This window comes from Bombina bombina, chromosome 12 (assembly GCF_027579735.1).
Source record: "Bombina bombina isolate aBomBom1 chromosome 12, aBomBom1.pri, whole genome shotgun sequence".
Classification (NCBI taxonomy): Eukaryota; Metazoa; Chordata; class Amphibia; order Anura; family Bombinatoridae; genus Bombina; species Bombina bombina.
Window position 1 is genome coordinate 5,056,119 of NC_069510.1, and position 17,500 is coordinate 5,073,618.

The following is a 17,500-nucleotide window of genomic DNA, read 5'->3' on the forward strand; positions in this document are numbered from 1 at the left end:
ATGGTCATATGCTCAGTACTAATCACTGTGCTGATTGGTCAGTATACTCTGTGCCAGGCCTGTGTACTGAGGGGTAATAGGGATATACCAGGACTTCTCTAGCCCAGCTGCTACTATGTACTTTATCTGTTCTCCCCTGTGATTGGTGCATGCACTGTACTGATTGGTATGTGACACACATCACTGTATAAACATGAAAAAGGGTGAAATCAATTCCTGTCTAATCTCTGCGATTCATATTCTTAGCAGTGGACAACTGTAAGGCAGACTTTGTCAGTCGTCAAGCTTTACAACCAGTGGAATGGTCTCTTCACCAGGATGTGTTAAATCAGATTGAGGGTCTTTGGGGTCTCCCAGAGATAGATCTGATGGTTCTTGTTTGAACAACAAACTTTCCAGGTACTTTGCAAGGTCCAGGGACCCTCATTCAGAGTTAGTGGATGCTCCAGTAGTTCCTTGGTCGGTTTCCTCCTCAAGTGGTACTTTCCAGAGTGATCTCCAAGATAAGCCTAGAGAAGCCTTCAATAATCCTGATTGCCCCAGCTTGGCCTAGAGAAGCCTTCAATAATCCTGATTGCCCCAGCTTGGCCTAGAGAAGCCTTCAATAATCCTGATTGCCCCAGCTTGGCCTAGAGAAGCCTTCAATAATCCCGATTACCCCAGCTTGGCCTCCCAGGATTTGATCTGCAGATCTGGTTCAGAAGTCCAGTTACCTGCCTTGGCCTATTTCTCTGCGGTCAGACCTTTTGTCTCAAGGTCCGTTTATCTCAAGTCTCTGAACTTGATGGCAGGGAAACTGAATGGTCAGTCCTTAGACAAAGAGGTTGTAATCCTGTGACTAGGAAGATTTATCATAAGGTCTGTAAGGCTTTATTTCTTGATGTATAGATCATGTTTATTTTGAATTCCTATGATTTTGCACTTGTTACAGGAGGACCTATCTGTCAGTTTTTTGAAGGGGCAGTTTTTTGCTCTTTTAGCTTTGTTTTTTAGAAAGATTGCTATGTTCAGGCTTTGGCTCATATTAAGCCTCTGATCAAGCCAATTTCTCCTCCATAGAATCTTAACTTGGTGTTAAGGGATTTGCAGGCTCCTCCTTCTGAGCCTAGGCATAAGGTGGACGTTAAACTGCTTTTTTTGCAAGGTTTTATTCCTCTGCTAGAGCTTCAGAGTTATCTGCTCTTTCTTGTGATCCTACTTATCTTGTTTTTCATCAGGATAAGGCATTTTTATGGACTTCTTTGAATTTATTTTGCCTAAGGTTGTTTCTTCAGATAACTTTTGCAGAGAAATTGTTCTCCCTTCTTTGTGTCCTGATCCTAAGAATGATTCTGAGAGATTCCTGCATAATTTGGATGTATATTCCTGCTACTAAGGATTTTAGACAGGCTTCTAGTTTGTTCATTCACCTTTCTGGTGCTAGAAAAGGTCAGAAAGTTTCTGCTGTTTCTTTGGCCTTTTTGTTTAAACTCTTAATTCACAAAGCTTACTTAGAGGCAGGTCAGCCTGCACTGAAACTGATTACTGATCATTCTATTAGGTCAGCCTCCACTGAAACTGATTACTGCTCATTCTACTAGGTCAGCCTCCACTGAAACTGATTACTGCTCATTCTACTAGGTCAGCCTCCACTGAAACTGATTACTGCTCATTCTACTAGGTCAGCCTCCACTGAAACTGATTACTGCTCATTCTACTAGGTCAGCCTCCACTGAAACTGATTACTGCTCATTCTACTAGGTCAGCCTCCACTGAAACTGATTACTGCTCATTCTACTAGGCCAGCCTCCACTGAAACTGATTACTGCTCATTCTACTAGTTCATCCTCCACCGAAACCGATTACTGCTCATTCTCCTAGTTCATCCTCCACCAAAACTGATTACTGCTCATTCTACTAGGTCAGCCTCCACTGAAACTGATTACTGCTCATTCTACTAGGTCATCCTCCACCGAAACTGATTACTGCTCATTCTACTAGGTCATCCTCCACCAAAACTGATTACTGCTCATTCTACTAGGTCAGCCTCCACCGAAACTGATTACTGCTCATTCTACTAGATCAGCCTCCACCGAAACTGATTACTGCTCATTCTACTAGGTCAGCCTCCACCAAAAATGATTGAAGCTCATTCTCCTAGGTCAGCCTCCCCTGAAACTGTTTACTGCTCATTCTCCTAGGTCAGCCTCCACCAAAACTGATTACTGCTCATTCTCCTAGGTCAGCCTCCACAGAAACTGATTACTGCTCATTCTACTAGGTCAGCCTCCACTGAAACTGATTACTGCTCATTCTACTAGGTCAGCCTCCACTGAAACTGATTACTGCTCATTCTACTAGGTCAGCCTCCACCGAAACTGATTACTGCTCATTCTACTAGGTCAGCCTCCACCGAAACTGATTACTGCTCATTCTACTAGGTCAGCCTCCACCGAAACTGATTAATGCTCATTCTACTAGGTCAGCCTCCACCGAAACTGATTACTGCTCATTCTGTTAGGTCAGCCCCCACCGAAACTGATTACTGCTCATTCTACTAGGTCAGCCTCTACTGAAACCGATTACTGCTCATTCTACTAGGTCAGCCTCCACCGAAACGGATTACTGCTCATTCTACTAGGTCATTGTACACCGAAACTGATTACTGCTCATTCTACTAGGTCAGCCTCCACTGAAACTGATTACTGCTCATTCTACTAGGTCAGCCTCCACTGAAACTGATTACTGCTCATTCTACTAGGTCAGCCTCCACTGAAACTGATTACTGCTCATTCTGCTAGGTCAGCCTCCACCAAAACTGATTACTGCTCATTCTACTAGGTCAGCCTCCACCGAAACTGATTACTGCTCATTCTACTAGGTCAGCCTCCACTGAAACTGATTACTGCTTATTCTACTAGTTCATCTTCCAACTAAAGTGATTACTGCTCATTCTACTAGGTCAGTCTCCACTGAAACTGATTACTGCTCATTCTACTAGGTCAGCCTCCACTGAAACTGATTACTGCTCATTCTACTAGGTCAGCCTCCACCGAAACTGATTACTGCTCATTCTACTAGGTCAGCCTCCACCGAAACTGATTACTGCTCATTCTACTAGGTCAGCCTCCACTGAAACTGATTACTGCTCATTCTACTAGGTCAGCCTCCACCGAAACTGATTACTGCTCATTCTGCTAGGTCAGCCTCCACCGAAACTGATTACGGCTCATTCTACTAGGTCAGCCTCCACCAAAACTGATTACTGCTCATTCTACTAGGTCAGCCTCCACCGAAACTGATTACTGCTCATTCTACTAGGTCAGCCTCCACCGAAACTGATTACTGCTCATTCTACTAGGTCAGCCTCCACCGAAACTGATTACTGCTCATTCTACTAGGTCAGCCTCTACTGAAACCGATTACTGCTCATTCTACTAGGTCAGCCTCCACCGAAACTGATTACTGCTCATTCTACTAGGTCATTGTACACCGAAACTGATTACTGCTCATTCTACTAGGTCAGCCTCCACTGAAACTGATTACTGCTCATTCTACTAGGTCAGCCTCCACTGAAACTGATTACTGCTCATTCTACTAGGTCAGCCTCCACTGAAACTGATTACTGCTCATTCTACTAGGTCAGCCTCCACTGAAACTGATTACTGCTCATTCTACTAGGTCAGCCTCCACTGAAACTGATTACTGCTCATTCTACTAGTTCATCCTCCACCGAAACTGATTACTGCTCATTCTCCTAGTTCATCCTCCACCAAAACTGATTACTGCTCATTCTACTAGGTCAGCCTCCACTGAAACTGATTACTGCTCATTCTACTAGGTCATCCTCCACCGAAACTGATTACTGCTCATTCTACTAGGTCATCCTCCACCGAAACTGATTACTGCTCATTCTACTAGGTCAGCCTCCACCGAAACTGATTACTGCTCATTCTACTAGATCAGCCTCCACCGAAACTGATTACTGCTCATTCTACTAGGTCAGCCTCCACCAAAAATGATTGAAGCTCATTCTCCTAGGTCAGCCTCCCCTGAAACTGTTTACTGCTCATTCTCCTAGGTCAGCCTCCACCAAAACTGATTACTGCTCATTCTCCTAGGTCAGCCTCCACCGAAACTGATTACTGCTCATTCTACTAGGTCAGCCTCCACTGAAACTGATTACTGCTCATTCTACTAGGTCAGCCTCCACTGAAACTGATTACTGCTCATTCTACTAGGTCAGCCTCCAACAAAACTGATTACTGCTCATTCTACTAGGTCAGCCTCCACCGAAACTGATTACTGCTCATTCTACTAGGTCAGCCTCCACCGAAACTGATTAATGCTCATTCTACTAGGTCAGTGTCAGGATTTAAGTCTTGCCGTATCCTGTAAGGCAAGGAATTTATTTTTAAGAACCTCAACTGCTGAGTTAAAAGAAATAAACTTAAAATACTATGTGTGTTGTTCAAAGAATACTGGGATTTATCATTAATTACTATCAGAGTAAAAGATAGTCCCAGACATCATAGTTCAGTTATTAGCAGGGGTTAATGGTGATTACACTACAGCTGCCACCTGTGAGTAAACACTAAACAATTGCAGCAGTGTAACACATAGAAACCCCAGTATGGATACATAGAAAAATATAATTACAAACTAGTTTGGAATTTCAGTAGTACAGGCAATAAAAAGAGATCAGGCAAAAAGCTAAATAATAAGTAACTAACTTTAGTGAGTATTTTAAGATAGCTAATTAAAGTTGGCTCAGATAGATTTAGCAATTGCAAATATATATGATAAACAAGAGTCTGGTATGCTCATATATGATTTGAGTCACAGGAGAGTGAATGTTAAGAGCAGGTCTTACTTGAGAAATTATTAGAGGGTCCGCAGGAATTAGGAGCTTGCAAGTCCTGGCAGTCTGGGAGACAGTGCAGCTGAACTGTGTGTTGCTGCTGTGTGAAGCAGGATGGCGTGTGACGTCACAGCTCTGTGAAATCCGGAACTGACAGGTAAAAGAGGCAGACACAGTTTGCAGAGAAGATAGGCTTGGCTGTAGCAGTCCTATAGCATAAGACTCCAATACTAAGCAACTAGGAGAGTGTGATAAGGAGTTATATAGGGCTGAAGCAGGATAGACACTCCCATATTTAAAGGGACATGACATGACACCCCCCTCAAGGAGCAGCTCCGCGGCTCATGGATGCGGGCGATCAGGATTCCGCTGATGGAACCTAGAGATCAACCGGGGAGCAGAAATGTTAGCTGCGGGTTCCCAGGAATCTTCGTCAGGAGAATACCCCTTCCACCTGACAAGGTATTGAAGAGTACCTCTCATCTGTCTGGAGTCCAATATGTCTTGGACCTCGTATTCTGTATCAGGGTCCACAGTTACTGGAGTAAGTGATACTTGGTCAGGAGGTGATCTAAGGGCTCGATACGGTTTCAGTAAGGAAACATGGAAGGTAGGGTGTACACGTATTGTAGGTGGTAACCTTAATCTCATAGCGTTCTCATTTATGATGCGATCTATTGGATACGGCCCAACGTAGAGGACCGACAATTTCTTAGAAGGAGTGGTTAACTTCAGATGTTTCGTGGAGAGCCAAACTAGATCCCCAACGGAATACTTTGGTGCAGGAGTTCTCCTCTTGTCATAATGTAGCTTGTGTATTCGCTTAGCATCATCAATAGCAGAGCGGACAGATGAGAAATTAGTTGCAATGTCATTAGTAGTCTGTGTGACAGATGGAGATGAAGAGTAGATGTCAGGTAGAAGATGGAAAGTGGGATGGAATCCATAATTAACAAAAAACGGAGTGAGCTTGGTAGTAGAGTGTACTGTGTTGTTATAAGTAAACTCTGCGTAAGGAAGAAAAGATGACCATTTATGTTGCTGATCACAACAGAATCCTCTGAGAAACTGCTCCAACCATTGGTTGCATCTCTCGGTCTGCCCATTTGTCTGAGGGTGGTAAGCTGTAGACAATCTTTTCTCTATTTGAAAAGCCTTGCAGAATTCCAGCCAAAACTTACTTGTGAATTGGGTTCCCCGATCTGTTAGAATAGTCTTAGGTAATCCATGATGTTTAAAAACATGAGTGAGCAGTAATTGTAAGGTTTCTGCAGCAGTGGGTAACTTCCGATATGGTATAAAATGACACATCTTACTGAACAAGTCTACCACAACAAGGATTGTGGTATCAGTTCCTGAGCGTGGTAAATCCACTATATAATCCAAGGCGATTTCTTCCCAAGGTCTACTTGGTGTTGCTACTGGCATAAGTAATCCATAGTGAGGCCGTTTGCTTCTTTTAGATAAGGTACAAACTCCACAGGAAGAGATATAATCTGAGATATCCTTATGCATTGTTGGCCACCAGAAAGATCTATTAGCTAAATCTTGTGTTTTACGAAGGCCCGTATGCCCTGCTAGAGGTGCATCATGTATAGCGTGTAAAACCAACTGCCTGGTGGATGGGGGAATATATAACTTGTCTTGATGATAATGTAAACCATCTGAGCCCCGTTGCATAACAGTTAGTGGTTTAGTAATATCTTTCTCTTGTTCTTCCTTAAGGAATGATGTGGAATCAAATGAAAAGGCAATGAACTTTTCTGTTGGAATGACAGTATCCTTACTAAGTAGGTTTGGTGGTTTCTTGTATTGTCTTGATAAGGCATCAGCCTTGCCATTCCGTGAGGAGGGTCTGTATGTGATAAGAAAATTGAACCTGGAAAAATATAAATTCCACCTTACTTGTCGTGCGGTGAGAGTCTTGGTGGATTGGAGGAATTGAAGGTTTCGGTGATCCGTGAAAATAATGATAGGCAGAATGGTACCTTCCAACAAGTGTCGCCAATGTTCAAGGGAGACCTTGATTGCCAACAGCTCTTTATCCCCAATGGGGTAATGTATTTCAGATGGAGTCATGATACGAGAGTAGAAGGCAACTGGATGTAACGGTTTCTTGAGAGAGAGTCTCTGTGATAGAATGGCGCCCACAGCATAATCCGAGGCATCGACCTCTAATATATATTGTAGTTCAGGATCTGGTATACTAAGAATAGGTGCAGAGGTAAACTGTGCTTTAAACAATTCAAAAGTCTTTTGACTATCTGGGGTCCAACGAAATGGAACATTTGCTTTAGTGAGGTTTGTTAATGGTCTTGATAAGGAGGCAAAATTTTTGATGAATTTCCGGTAGAAATTGGCGAACCCCATGAATCTTTGAATGTCTTTTTTACATTCAGGGGTAGGCCAATTCTTAACAGCATCTATCTTGTTATCCTCCATGCTAATGCCCGAAGCACTGATGCAATAACCAAGGAAAGTTATGCTATTGGAGTTGAAAATGCACTTCTCAGCCTTGGCATATAAGGAGTTGCTTCTCAATCTGCTAAGGACTTGTCTGACATGTGATATATGTTCAGGTAGGGTCTTAGAATAGATTAATATGTCATCCAAGTAAATAACAAGATAGACATCCAGGATATCCTTAAAGATATCATTTATCAAATACTGGAATGTCGCGGGAGCATTACAGAGTCCGAATGGCATGACGGTGTATTCAAACAACCCGTAACGGGTGCGGAACGCCGTCAGCCATTCGTCTCCAGATCTTACTCGAATTAAATTATAGGCTCCTCTAAGGTCAAGCTTGGTAAAGAATTTAGCTCCCTGTAGTCTCTCAATAAGCTCCGGAATCAGTGGGAGAGGATAACGATTCTTTACTGTCCTTTTATTTAGTTGTCTATAATCGATTATTGGGCGTAAAGATCCGTCTTTGTTTTTTACAAAGAACATCCCCGCACCTGCTGGGGATGTAGAAGGACGGATAAAGCCTTTCCTTAGGTTATCATCAAGGTATGTTTTCAAGTGGTCTAGTTCAGGTTTTGACAATGGAAAGATGTGTCCATAAGGGATATCTGATCCTGGGAGGAGCTCAATAGGACAGTCATACTTCCTATGTGGAGGAAGTTTTTCTGACTCTTTTTTACTAAAAACGTCATTGAAGTCAGCATATTCTTGAGGTATGTCTAATTCTAAAGGTTTCTCTATAGTATGCAGTATGAGTGGTGGGAAACAAGTTGTCTTACAGTAGTGAGAGTTAAAACAAATGGAGAATGGTGACCAGACTATACAGGGGTTGTGTAGTGATAGCCAGTTTAACCCTAGAATGATGGGTACAATGGGGGATGAAATGACATCAAAAGTTTGAAATTCCCTATGATGGTCTTGTGTCACTACAAGTAAAGGTACAGTTTCATACATTACGGGGCCTGAGGCCATATTATTACCATCAATAACTCGCAAATACACAGGAGTCTGCTTTTTCACCAAAGGTATTTTATTATCCTTAGTATATAGTACATCAATATAGTTTGCAGTTGCTCCTGAATCAATGATTCCACTGGCGTTGAGGCGACATTGGTCCCACTGTAAAAGAAGTGGGAATTTATGGTAGGTTGTAGCAGAGGTATAACTACCTAAACATTCAGTATGTGACATTGTCTTACCACGGCTCTGTCGCTGAAGCGCAGGACAGTCCTTAACCCCATGGTCCTCTGCTGCACAATACATGCAGAGATTTTGACTGCGGCGTCTTAGTTTCTCCTGTGCTGTAAGCGGTCCTTTCACAAACCCAATGTCCATAGGCTCAGTGGGGGGCTTTATTGGTGGTATGTGTGCAGGGGTGTGGGTATGACGTTTTTGAGTGGTGTCCTGGTAAGACCTTTCCTGTTGCCTTTCCCTAAGGCGTCTATCAATAGTGATACTGAGATTTATTAATTCTTCTAAGGTGGGGGGAAGGTCAACTCGAGATAACTCATCTTTAATACCTTCAGACAAGCCTAGTCGGAATTGATTCCTTAGAGAAAGGTTATTCCATTGGCTATCTTTTGCCCATTTCTTAAATTCAGTGATATACTCCTCTACATATCTTTTCTTTTGCTTCAATGACCTCATAGCATTTTCGGCAGTCATTTGTTTATATGGATCATCATACAACTGGGCTAAGGCGGTAAAGAAAGCATCTAATGAATTGAGTATGTTATCATTTGTTTCAAAAAAACTGTTTGCCCAGCTCCTGGGCTCACCTCTAAGAAAAGATATGGTTGTTAGAACCTTTACTCTATCTGTGGGATATGTCTGTGGTTTTAGGGTAAACAAAAGAAAACATGCATTTCTAAAATCTCTGAATTGTGTTCTATCACCTTTAAATAATTCAGGGAGACTGACTTGTGGTTCTATAGCATGAATTTTTGTTTCTACAATATCTTTTATATAAGCTTTTAAATTATCATTTTCTGCCTTTAGGGTATTTAACCCATCAGTGAGTAAATCTACCCTATGACTAAGGGTTTGCATGTGTGCAGTTAACTCAGCTGGGTCCATGTTTATTTTTCTGGCTTAGTATTCTGTCAGGATTTAAGTCTTGCCGTATCCTGTAAGGCAAGGAATTTATTTTTAAGAACCTCAACTGCTGAGTTAAAAGAAATAAACTTAAAATACTATGTGTGTTGTTCAAAGAATACTGGGATTTATCATTAATTACTATCAGAGTAAAAGATAGTCCCAGACATCATAGTTCAGTTATTAGCAGGGGTTAATGGTGATTACACTACAGCTGCCACCTGTGAGTAAACACTAAACAATTGCAGCAGTGTAACACATAGAAACCCCAGTATGGATACATAGAAAAATATAATTACAAACTAGTTTGGAATTTCAGTAGTACAGGCAATAAAAAGAGATCAGGCAAAAAGCTAAATAATAAGTAACTAACTTTAGTGAGTATTTTAAGATAGCTAATTAAAGTTGGCTCAGATAGATTTAGCAATTGCAAATATATATGATAAACAAGAGTCTGGTATGCTCATATATGATTTGAGTCACAGGAGAGTGAATGTTAAGAGCAGGTCTTACTTGAGAAATTATTAGAGGGTCCGCAGGAATTAGGAGCTTGCAAGTCCTGGCAGTCTGGGAGACAGTGCAGCTGAACTGTGTGTTGCTGCTGTGTGAAGCAGGATGGCGTGTGACGTCACAGCTCTGTGAAATCCGGAACTGACAGGTAAAAGAGGCAGACACAGTTTGCAGAGAAGATAGGCTTGGCTGTAGCAGTCCTATAGCATAAGACTCCAATACTAAGCAACTAGGAGAGTGTGATAAGGAGTTATATAGGGCTGAAGCAGGATAGACACTCCCATATTTAAAGGGACATGACAGTCAGCCTCCACCGAAACTGATTACTGCTCATTCTGTTAGGTCAGCCCCCACCGAAACTGATTACTGCTCATTCTACTAGGTCAGCCTCCACTGAAACTGATTACTACTCATTCTACTAGGTCAGCCTCCACCGAAACTGATTACTGCTCATTCTATTAGGTCAGCCTCCACCGAAACTGATTACTGCTCATTCTACTAGGTCAGCCTCCACCAAAACTGATTACTGCTCATTCTACTAGGTCAGCCTCCACCGAAACCGATTACTGCTCATTCTACTAGGTCAGCCTCCACCGAAACTGATTACTGCTCATTCTACTAGTTCTGCCTCCACCGAAACTGATTACTGCTCATTCTACTAGGTCAGCCTCTACTGAAACCGATTACTGCTCATTCTACTAGGTCAGCCTCCACCAAAACTGATTACTGCTCATTCTACTAGGTCATTGTACACCAAAACTGATTACTGCTCATTCTACTAGGTCAGCCTCCACTGAAACTGATTACTGCTCATTCTACTAGGTCAGCCTCCACTGAAACTGATTACTGCTCATTCTACTAGGTCAGCCTCCACTGAAACTGATTACTGCTCATTCTGCTAGGTCAGCCTCCACCAAAACTGATTACTGCTCATTCTACTAGGTCAGCCTCCACCGAAACTGATTACTGCTCATTCTACTAGGTCAGCCTCCACTGAAACTGATTACTGCTTATTCTACTAGTTCATCTTCCAACTAAAGTGATTACTGCTCATTCTACTAGGTCAGTCTCCACTGAAACTGATTACTGCTCATTCTACTAGGCCAGCCTCCACTGAAACTGATTACTGCTCATTCTACTAGGTCAGCCTCCACCGAAACTGATTACTGCTCATTCTACTAGGTCAGCCTCCACCGAAACTAATTACTGCTCATTCTACTAGGTCAGCCTCCACTGAAACTGATTACTGCTCATTCTACTAGGTCAGCCTCCACCGAAACTGATTACTGCTCATTCTGCTAGGTCAGCCTCCACCGAAACTGATTACGGCTCATTCTACTAGGTCAGCCTCCACCAAAACTGATTACTGCTCATTCTACTAGGTCAGCCTCCACCGAAACTGATTACTGCTCATTCTACTAGGTCAGCCTCCACCGAAACTGATTACTGCTCATTCTACTAGGTCAGCCTCCACCGAAACTGATTACTGCTCATTCTACTAGGTCAGCCTCCACCGAAACTGATTACTGCTCATTCTACTAGGTCAGCCTCCACCCAAACTGATTACTGCTCATTCTACTAGTTCATTGTACACCAAAACTGGGGCGAGATTACATATACGGCTCTGGCTTCAGCACAATTGCTGAATCCCGCGCCTCACGTAATTTCACCTCACACATGGGGGTATTACATAAACCCCGCCGGCAGTTCATAAAGTGCAGTAAGTCGAATAAACTAGCAATGTCCAGAAATGAGCGTAAATACAAATTTCTGCCGGCGCCTAAGAAAATAAAAAAAACAATGTCAAATCTCCCATAAAAGTCTAACTCGCCTCCCAAAAATAAACCCGACACGTTAAACCCCTATATCCGCCATCAAACCCACATCGGAACTAGTAATAAAAGTATTAACCCCTAAACTGACAACCCCCCACAACGCCTAATTAAACATTGCGATCTACCTAATAAAAGTATTAACCCCTAAATCTGTCAACCCCAACATCGCAAACTACTTATTAAAACTATTAACCCCTAATCCGCCATTAACCCACATCGCAATAAACCTAATAAAACTATTAACCTCTAATCCGACAAACCCACACAACGCAATAATACTAATAAATCTATTAACCCCTAATCCACCAAACCCCCACAATGCAAATAACTAAATTACTAAGCCCCCTAACTAATACTCCCTAAATTAACCCCAATTACCTAAATTAAAAAATACTAAGTTACAATTAAATTAAAAAAGCTATCATTGCTTAAAAATAAAAAAATAAATTTAAATGAATCTTAGATTACAACAAAATAATAACCCTAATAAAAAAACATCTAACATTACATAAAATAATAAACCAAATCATCAAAAATAAAAATAATTAAACCTAATCCCTATGAACATAAAAAATCCCCCCAAAATAAACCCCCCTAATCTAATGCTAAACTACCAATAGCCCTTAAAAGGGCCTTTTGTAGGACATTGCCCTAACTTAATCAGCTCTTTTCCTTAAAAAAAAATACTAAGTCCCCCCTCTAACAGTAAAACCCCCCACCCACTAAACCCATCAAAATAAAAAAAAACTAACACTAAAAAATCCTAAACCACCCATTGCTTCTAAAGGGGCATTTGTATGGGCATTCAGCTCTTTTAAGAGTGCCCAGAAATCCCTTATCTAAAAAAACCAACCTCCCCCCAAAATAAAAAAAAGCCTAAGTCTAACCCCCCAAACAGGTACTCACCGTTCCTGAAGTCCGGCGGAGAAGGTCCTGTTCCAGGAGGTGAAGTCTTCCAAGCGGCCGACATCTTCTTCCAAGCGGAGACCTCTTCCTTTTTCATCCAGGACCAAGCCGTTGTGGAGCGGAGATGAGCGCGGACCATGGAGCCATGGAGCGTTGAAGGATCCTCTTCGTATGATCGCCGCTGTACACTGAATAGTGAATTCAAGGTACACGTTTAAATATGACGTCCCTTGCATTCCTATTGGCTGATTTGATTCTTCAAATTCAAATCAGCCAATAGGATTACTGCTCATTCTACTAGGTCAGTCGCCACTTCTTGGGTCTTCGAGAATGAAGCTTCAGTTGACCAAATTTGCAAGGCAGCTATTTGGTCTTCTTTGCATACATTTACAAAAGTCTACCATTTTTATGTTTTAGCTTCTTCTGAGGCAGCCTTCAGGCAGTTCTTTCAGTTTATTTTTTTCTTGCCTGATTGATTTTATTTTAAGTGCATTAAAAAAAAAAAAAAAAAATGAATATTTGCCCTTGTTGGGTTTTTGTGGAGTTGTGGATTTAATTTCTCTGAAAAAAAAAATCCCTCCCTTCATGTTATTACTTGTGAACTCTGCAGCTCAGGTAATAGTTCCCAGGAGTAAAGGATTGTGGACTCTCACCACCTGTATGAAAGAAAACATATTTTATACTTACCTGATAAATTCATTTCTTTTGTGGTGGTGAGAGTCCATGAGACCCCACCCTTATGTTTTTCTGGAGTTAGTTTTTTCTTCCACACATCTTCTTTTCCCTTCTCCTTTTATGTTTCTTATCCCTTTTTCTATTCGTTAGACTAAGGTATGTGTGAGGTGGGAGGGGTTTTATAGAGCTTTTGGGGTTTGGGACTCTCTGCCTCCTCCTAGTGGTAGAGACAAGTAATTCCCAGCAGTAATAGATTGTGGACTCTCACCACCATGTAAGCAATGAATTTATCAGGTAAGAATAAATGATGTTTTGTATGCAGATCTATAGTGGCGAGGGGCTTATTTGCTGATATATACTATGCACATATATAAAAAGACTTTGTCTTCTGTTTAGTGCAATGTGATAATACAAATGCAGTAGCAAATAAATGCTTTCCACTTTCCTCCACAGACATCACAAAAGGCCAATTTGTCTAAAGTGCTTACAAGAAGACAAAACCTTGATAGGGGATGACAGCTTGATAAAAGAAGAGCAGGTGTGTATGCTCCAGCAGCTAGATATGTATGTATACACAGTCACCTAGCGCACGCGCACACACACACCTGCCATACACACACACCTGACACACACACCTGACATACACACACACCTGACATACACACACACCTGACACACACACACACCTGACACACACACACACCTGACACACACACACACCTGACACACACCTGACATACACATACACCTGACACACACACACACCTGCCAAACACACACCTGACACACACACACCTGACACACACCTGACATACACATACACCTGACACACACACACCTGACACACACCTGACATACACATACACCTGACACACACACACCTGACATACACATACACCTGACACACACACACCTGACACACACACACCTGACATACACATACACCTGACACACACACACACCTGACACACACACACCTGACATACACATACACCTGACACACACCTGACACACACACACCTGACACACACACACACCTGCCATACACACACCTGACATACACACACACCTGACATACACACACACCTAACACACACACACACACACCTGCCATACACACACACCTGACACACACACACCTGACACACACACACACCTGCCATACACACACACCTGACATACACACACCTGACACACACACACACACACCTAACACACATACACACACACACACACCTGCCATACACACACCTGCCATACACACACACCTGCCATACACACACACCTGCCATACGCACACACCTGCCATACACACACCTGACACACACACCTGGATTACACACACACCTGACACACACACACCTGACATACATACACACCTGACATACACACACACCTGACATACACACACACCTGACATACATACACACCTGACATACACACACACCTGACATACATACACACCTGACATACACACACACACCTGACATACACACACACCTAACACACACACACACCTGACACACACACCTGACATACACACACACCTAACACACATACACACACCTGACACACATACACACACACCTGACACACACACACACACCTGACACACACACACCTGACACACACACACACACCTGACATACACACACACCTGACATACACACACACCTAACATACACACACACACCTAACACACATACACACACACCTGACACACACACACCTGACACACACACAAATCACACATAGATCTATACCCTGATAAATACATAAGAGCGGGTATGTATGCTCCAGCAGTTAGATATTTATGTATAGACAGTCAAAGACTTTCATGTCTGTTATCAATAAGTAGTAACTGAATTTGCTAGTTGTACTCTATATAGAGCGTGTTTAATTGGTCTTTCTTTATCCTGTACATCAATTAAAGTATATCATTTGTATTCATTACATGTTTAGCTTGAATTCAGATCCCAAGTGCATGTGTTAACCTATCACGTTCAGGCTACTCTGCATATAGGTATTTGCACACTCATCAGTTCTTCAACTTCAGTTGTGCAAGAACCTTAGTGGTCCCTATAAGTGCTTAGTGCAATGCTACACTAGTCATGAAGAGCTCACGTTTAGTGCAGGGGACATAAACCTCAATGTAGTGTAATTACTTGTATGTTTTAATCTGCTCTTTGATCTGTGTTAAACTGATGAAAAGACCGGAATAGACATTGTTAGACATTCATTACTCATGTTAAATCAGTGCTTTTGTGCTTCTGTGCCAGACATTGTTCTCTGTAAACTGGCACAGGAGGATTTCATGTTAAATCAGTACTTTTGTGCTTGTGTGCCAGACATTGTTCTCTGTAAACTGGCACAGGAGGATTTCATGTTAAATCAGTACTTTTGTGCTTCTGTGCCAGACATTGTTCTGTAAACTGGCACAGGAGGATTTCATGTTAAATCAGTGCTTTTGTGCTTCTGTGCCAGACATTGTTCTGTAAACTGGCACAGGAGGATTTCATGTTAAATCAGTGCTTTTGTGCGTCTGTGCCAGACATTGTTCTCTGTAAACTGGCACAGGAGGATTTCATGTTAAATCAGTGCTTTTGTGCTTGTGTGCCAGACATTGCTCTCTGTAAACTGGCACAGGAGGATTTCATGTTAAATCAGTGCTTTTGTGCTTGTGTGCCAGACATTGTTCTGTAAACTGGCACAGGGGGATTTCATGTTAAATCAGTGCTTTTGTGTTTGTGTGCCAGACATTGCTCTCTGTAAACTGGCACAGGAGGATTTCATGTTAAATCTGTGCTTTTGTGTTTGTGTGCCAGACATTGCTCTCTGTAAACTGGCACATGAGGATTTCATGTTAAATCAGTGCTTTTGTGTTTGTGTGCCAGACATTGCTCTCTATAAACTGGCACAGGAGGATTTCATGTTAAATCAGTGCTTTTGTGCTTGTGTGCCAGACATTGCTCTCTGTAAACTGGCACAGGAGGATTTCATGTTAAATCAGTGCTTTTGTGTTTGTGTGCCAGACATTGCTCTCTGTAAACTGGCACAGGAGGATTTCATGTTAAATCAGTGCTTTTGTGCTTGTGTGCCAGACATTGTTCTCTGTAAACTGGCACAGGAGGATTTCATGTTAAATCAGTGCTTTTGTGTTTGTGTGCCAGACATTGCTCTCTGTAAACTGGCACAGGAGGATTTCATGTTAAATCAGTGCTTTTGTGCTTGTGTGCCAGACATTGTTCTCTGTAAACTGGCACAGGAGGATTTCATGTTAAATCAGTGCTTTTGTGTTTGTGTGCCAGACATTGCTCTCTGTAAACTGGCACAGGAGGATTTCATGTTAAATCAGTGCTTTTGTGTTTGTGTGCCAGACATTGTTCTGTAAACTGGCACAGGAGGATTTCATGTTAAATCAGTGCTTTTGTGCTTGTGTGCCAGAAATTGTTCTCTGTAAACTGGCACAGGAGGATTTCATGTTAAATAAGTGCTTTTGTGTTTGTGTGCCAGACATTGCTCTCTGTAAACTGGCACAGGAGGATTTCATGTTAAATCAGTGCTTTTGTGTTTGTGTGCCAGACATTGTTCTGTAAACTGGCACAGGGGGACTTCATGTTAAACCAGTACTTTTGTGCTTGTGTGCCAGACATTGCTCTCTGTAAACTGGCACAGGAGGATTTCATGTTAAATCAGTGCTTTTGTGTTTGTGTGCCAGACATTGCTCTCTGTAAACTGGCACAGGAGGATTTCATGTTAAATCAGTGCTTTTGTGTTTGTGTGCCAGATATTGCTCTCTGTAAACTGGCACAGGAGAATTTCATGTTAAATCAGTGCTTTTGTGCTTGTGTGCCAGACATTGTTCTCTGTAAACTGGCACAGGGGGATTTCATGTTAAATCAGTGCTTTTGTGTTTGTGAGCCAGACATTGTTCTCTGTAAACTGGCACAGGAGGATTTCATGTTAAATCAGTGCTTTTGTGTTTGTGTGCCAGACATTGCTCTCTGTAAACTGGCACAGGAGGATTTCATGTTAAATCAGTGCTTTTGTGCTTCTGTGCCAGACATTGTTCTGTAAACTGGCACAGGAGGATTTCATGTTAAATCAGTGCTTTTGTGTTTGTGTGCCAGATATTGTTCTGTAAACTGGCACAGGAGGATTTCATGTTAAATCA

General features: G+C 42.0%; 1 protein-coding gene across 1 annotated transcript in view; it reads left to right on the plus strand.

Moving 5' to 3' along the window:
• TRAF1 (TNF receptor associated factor 1) overlaps positions 1-17,500 on the plus strand; it is a 147,021-nt gene that overhangs the window by 8,923 nt on the left and 120,598 nt on the right. Inside the window, exon 2 of the mRNA XM_053695932.1 lies at positions 13,780-13,864. Within this exon, the coding sequence (XP_053551907.1) occupies positions 13,780-13,864 (85 nt within the window). The remainder of the gene's footprint in view (positions 1-13,779; positions 13,865-17,500) is intronic.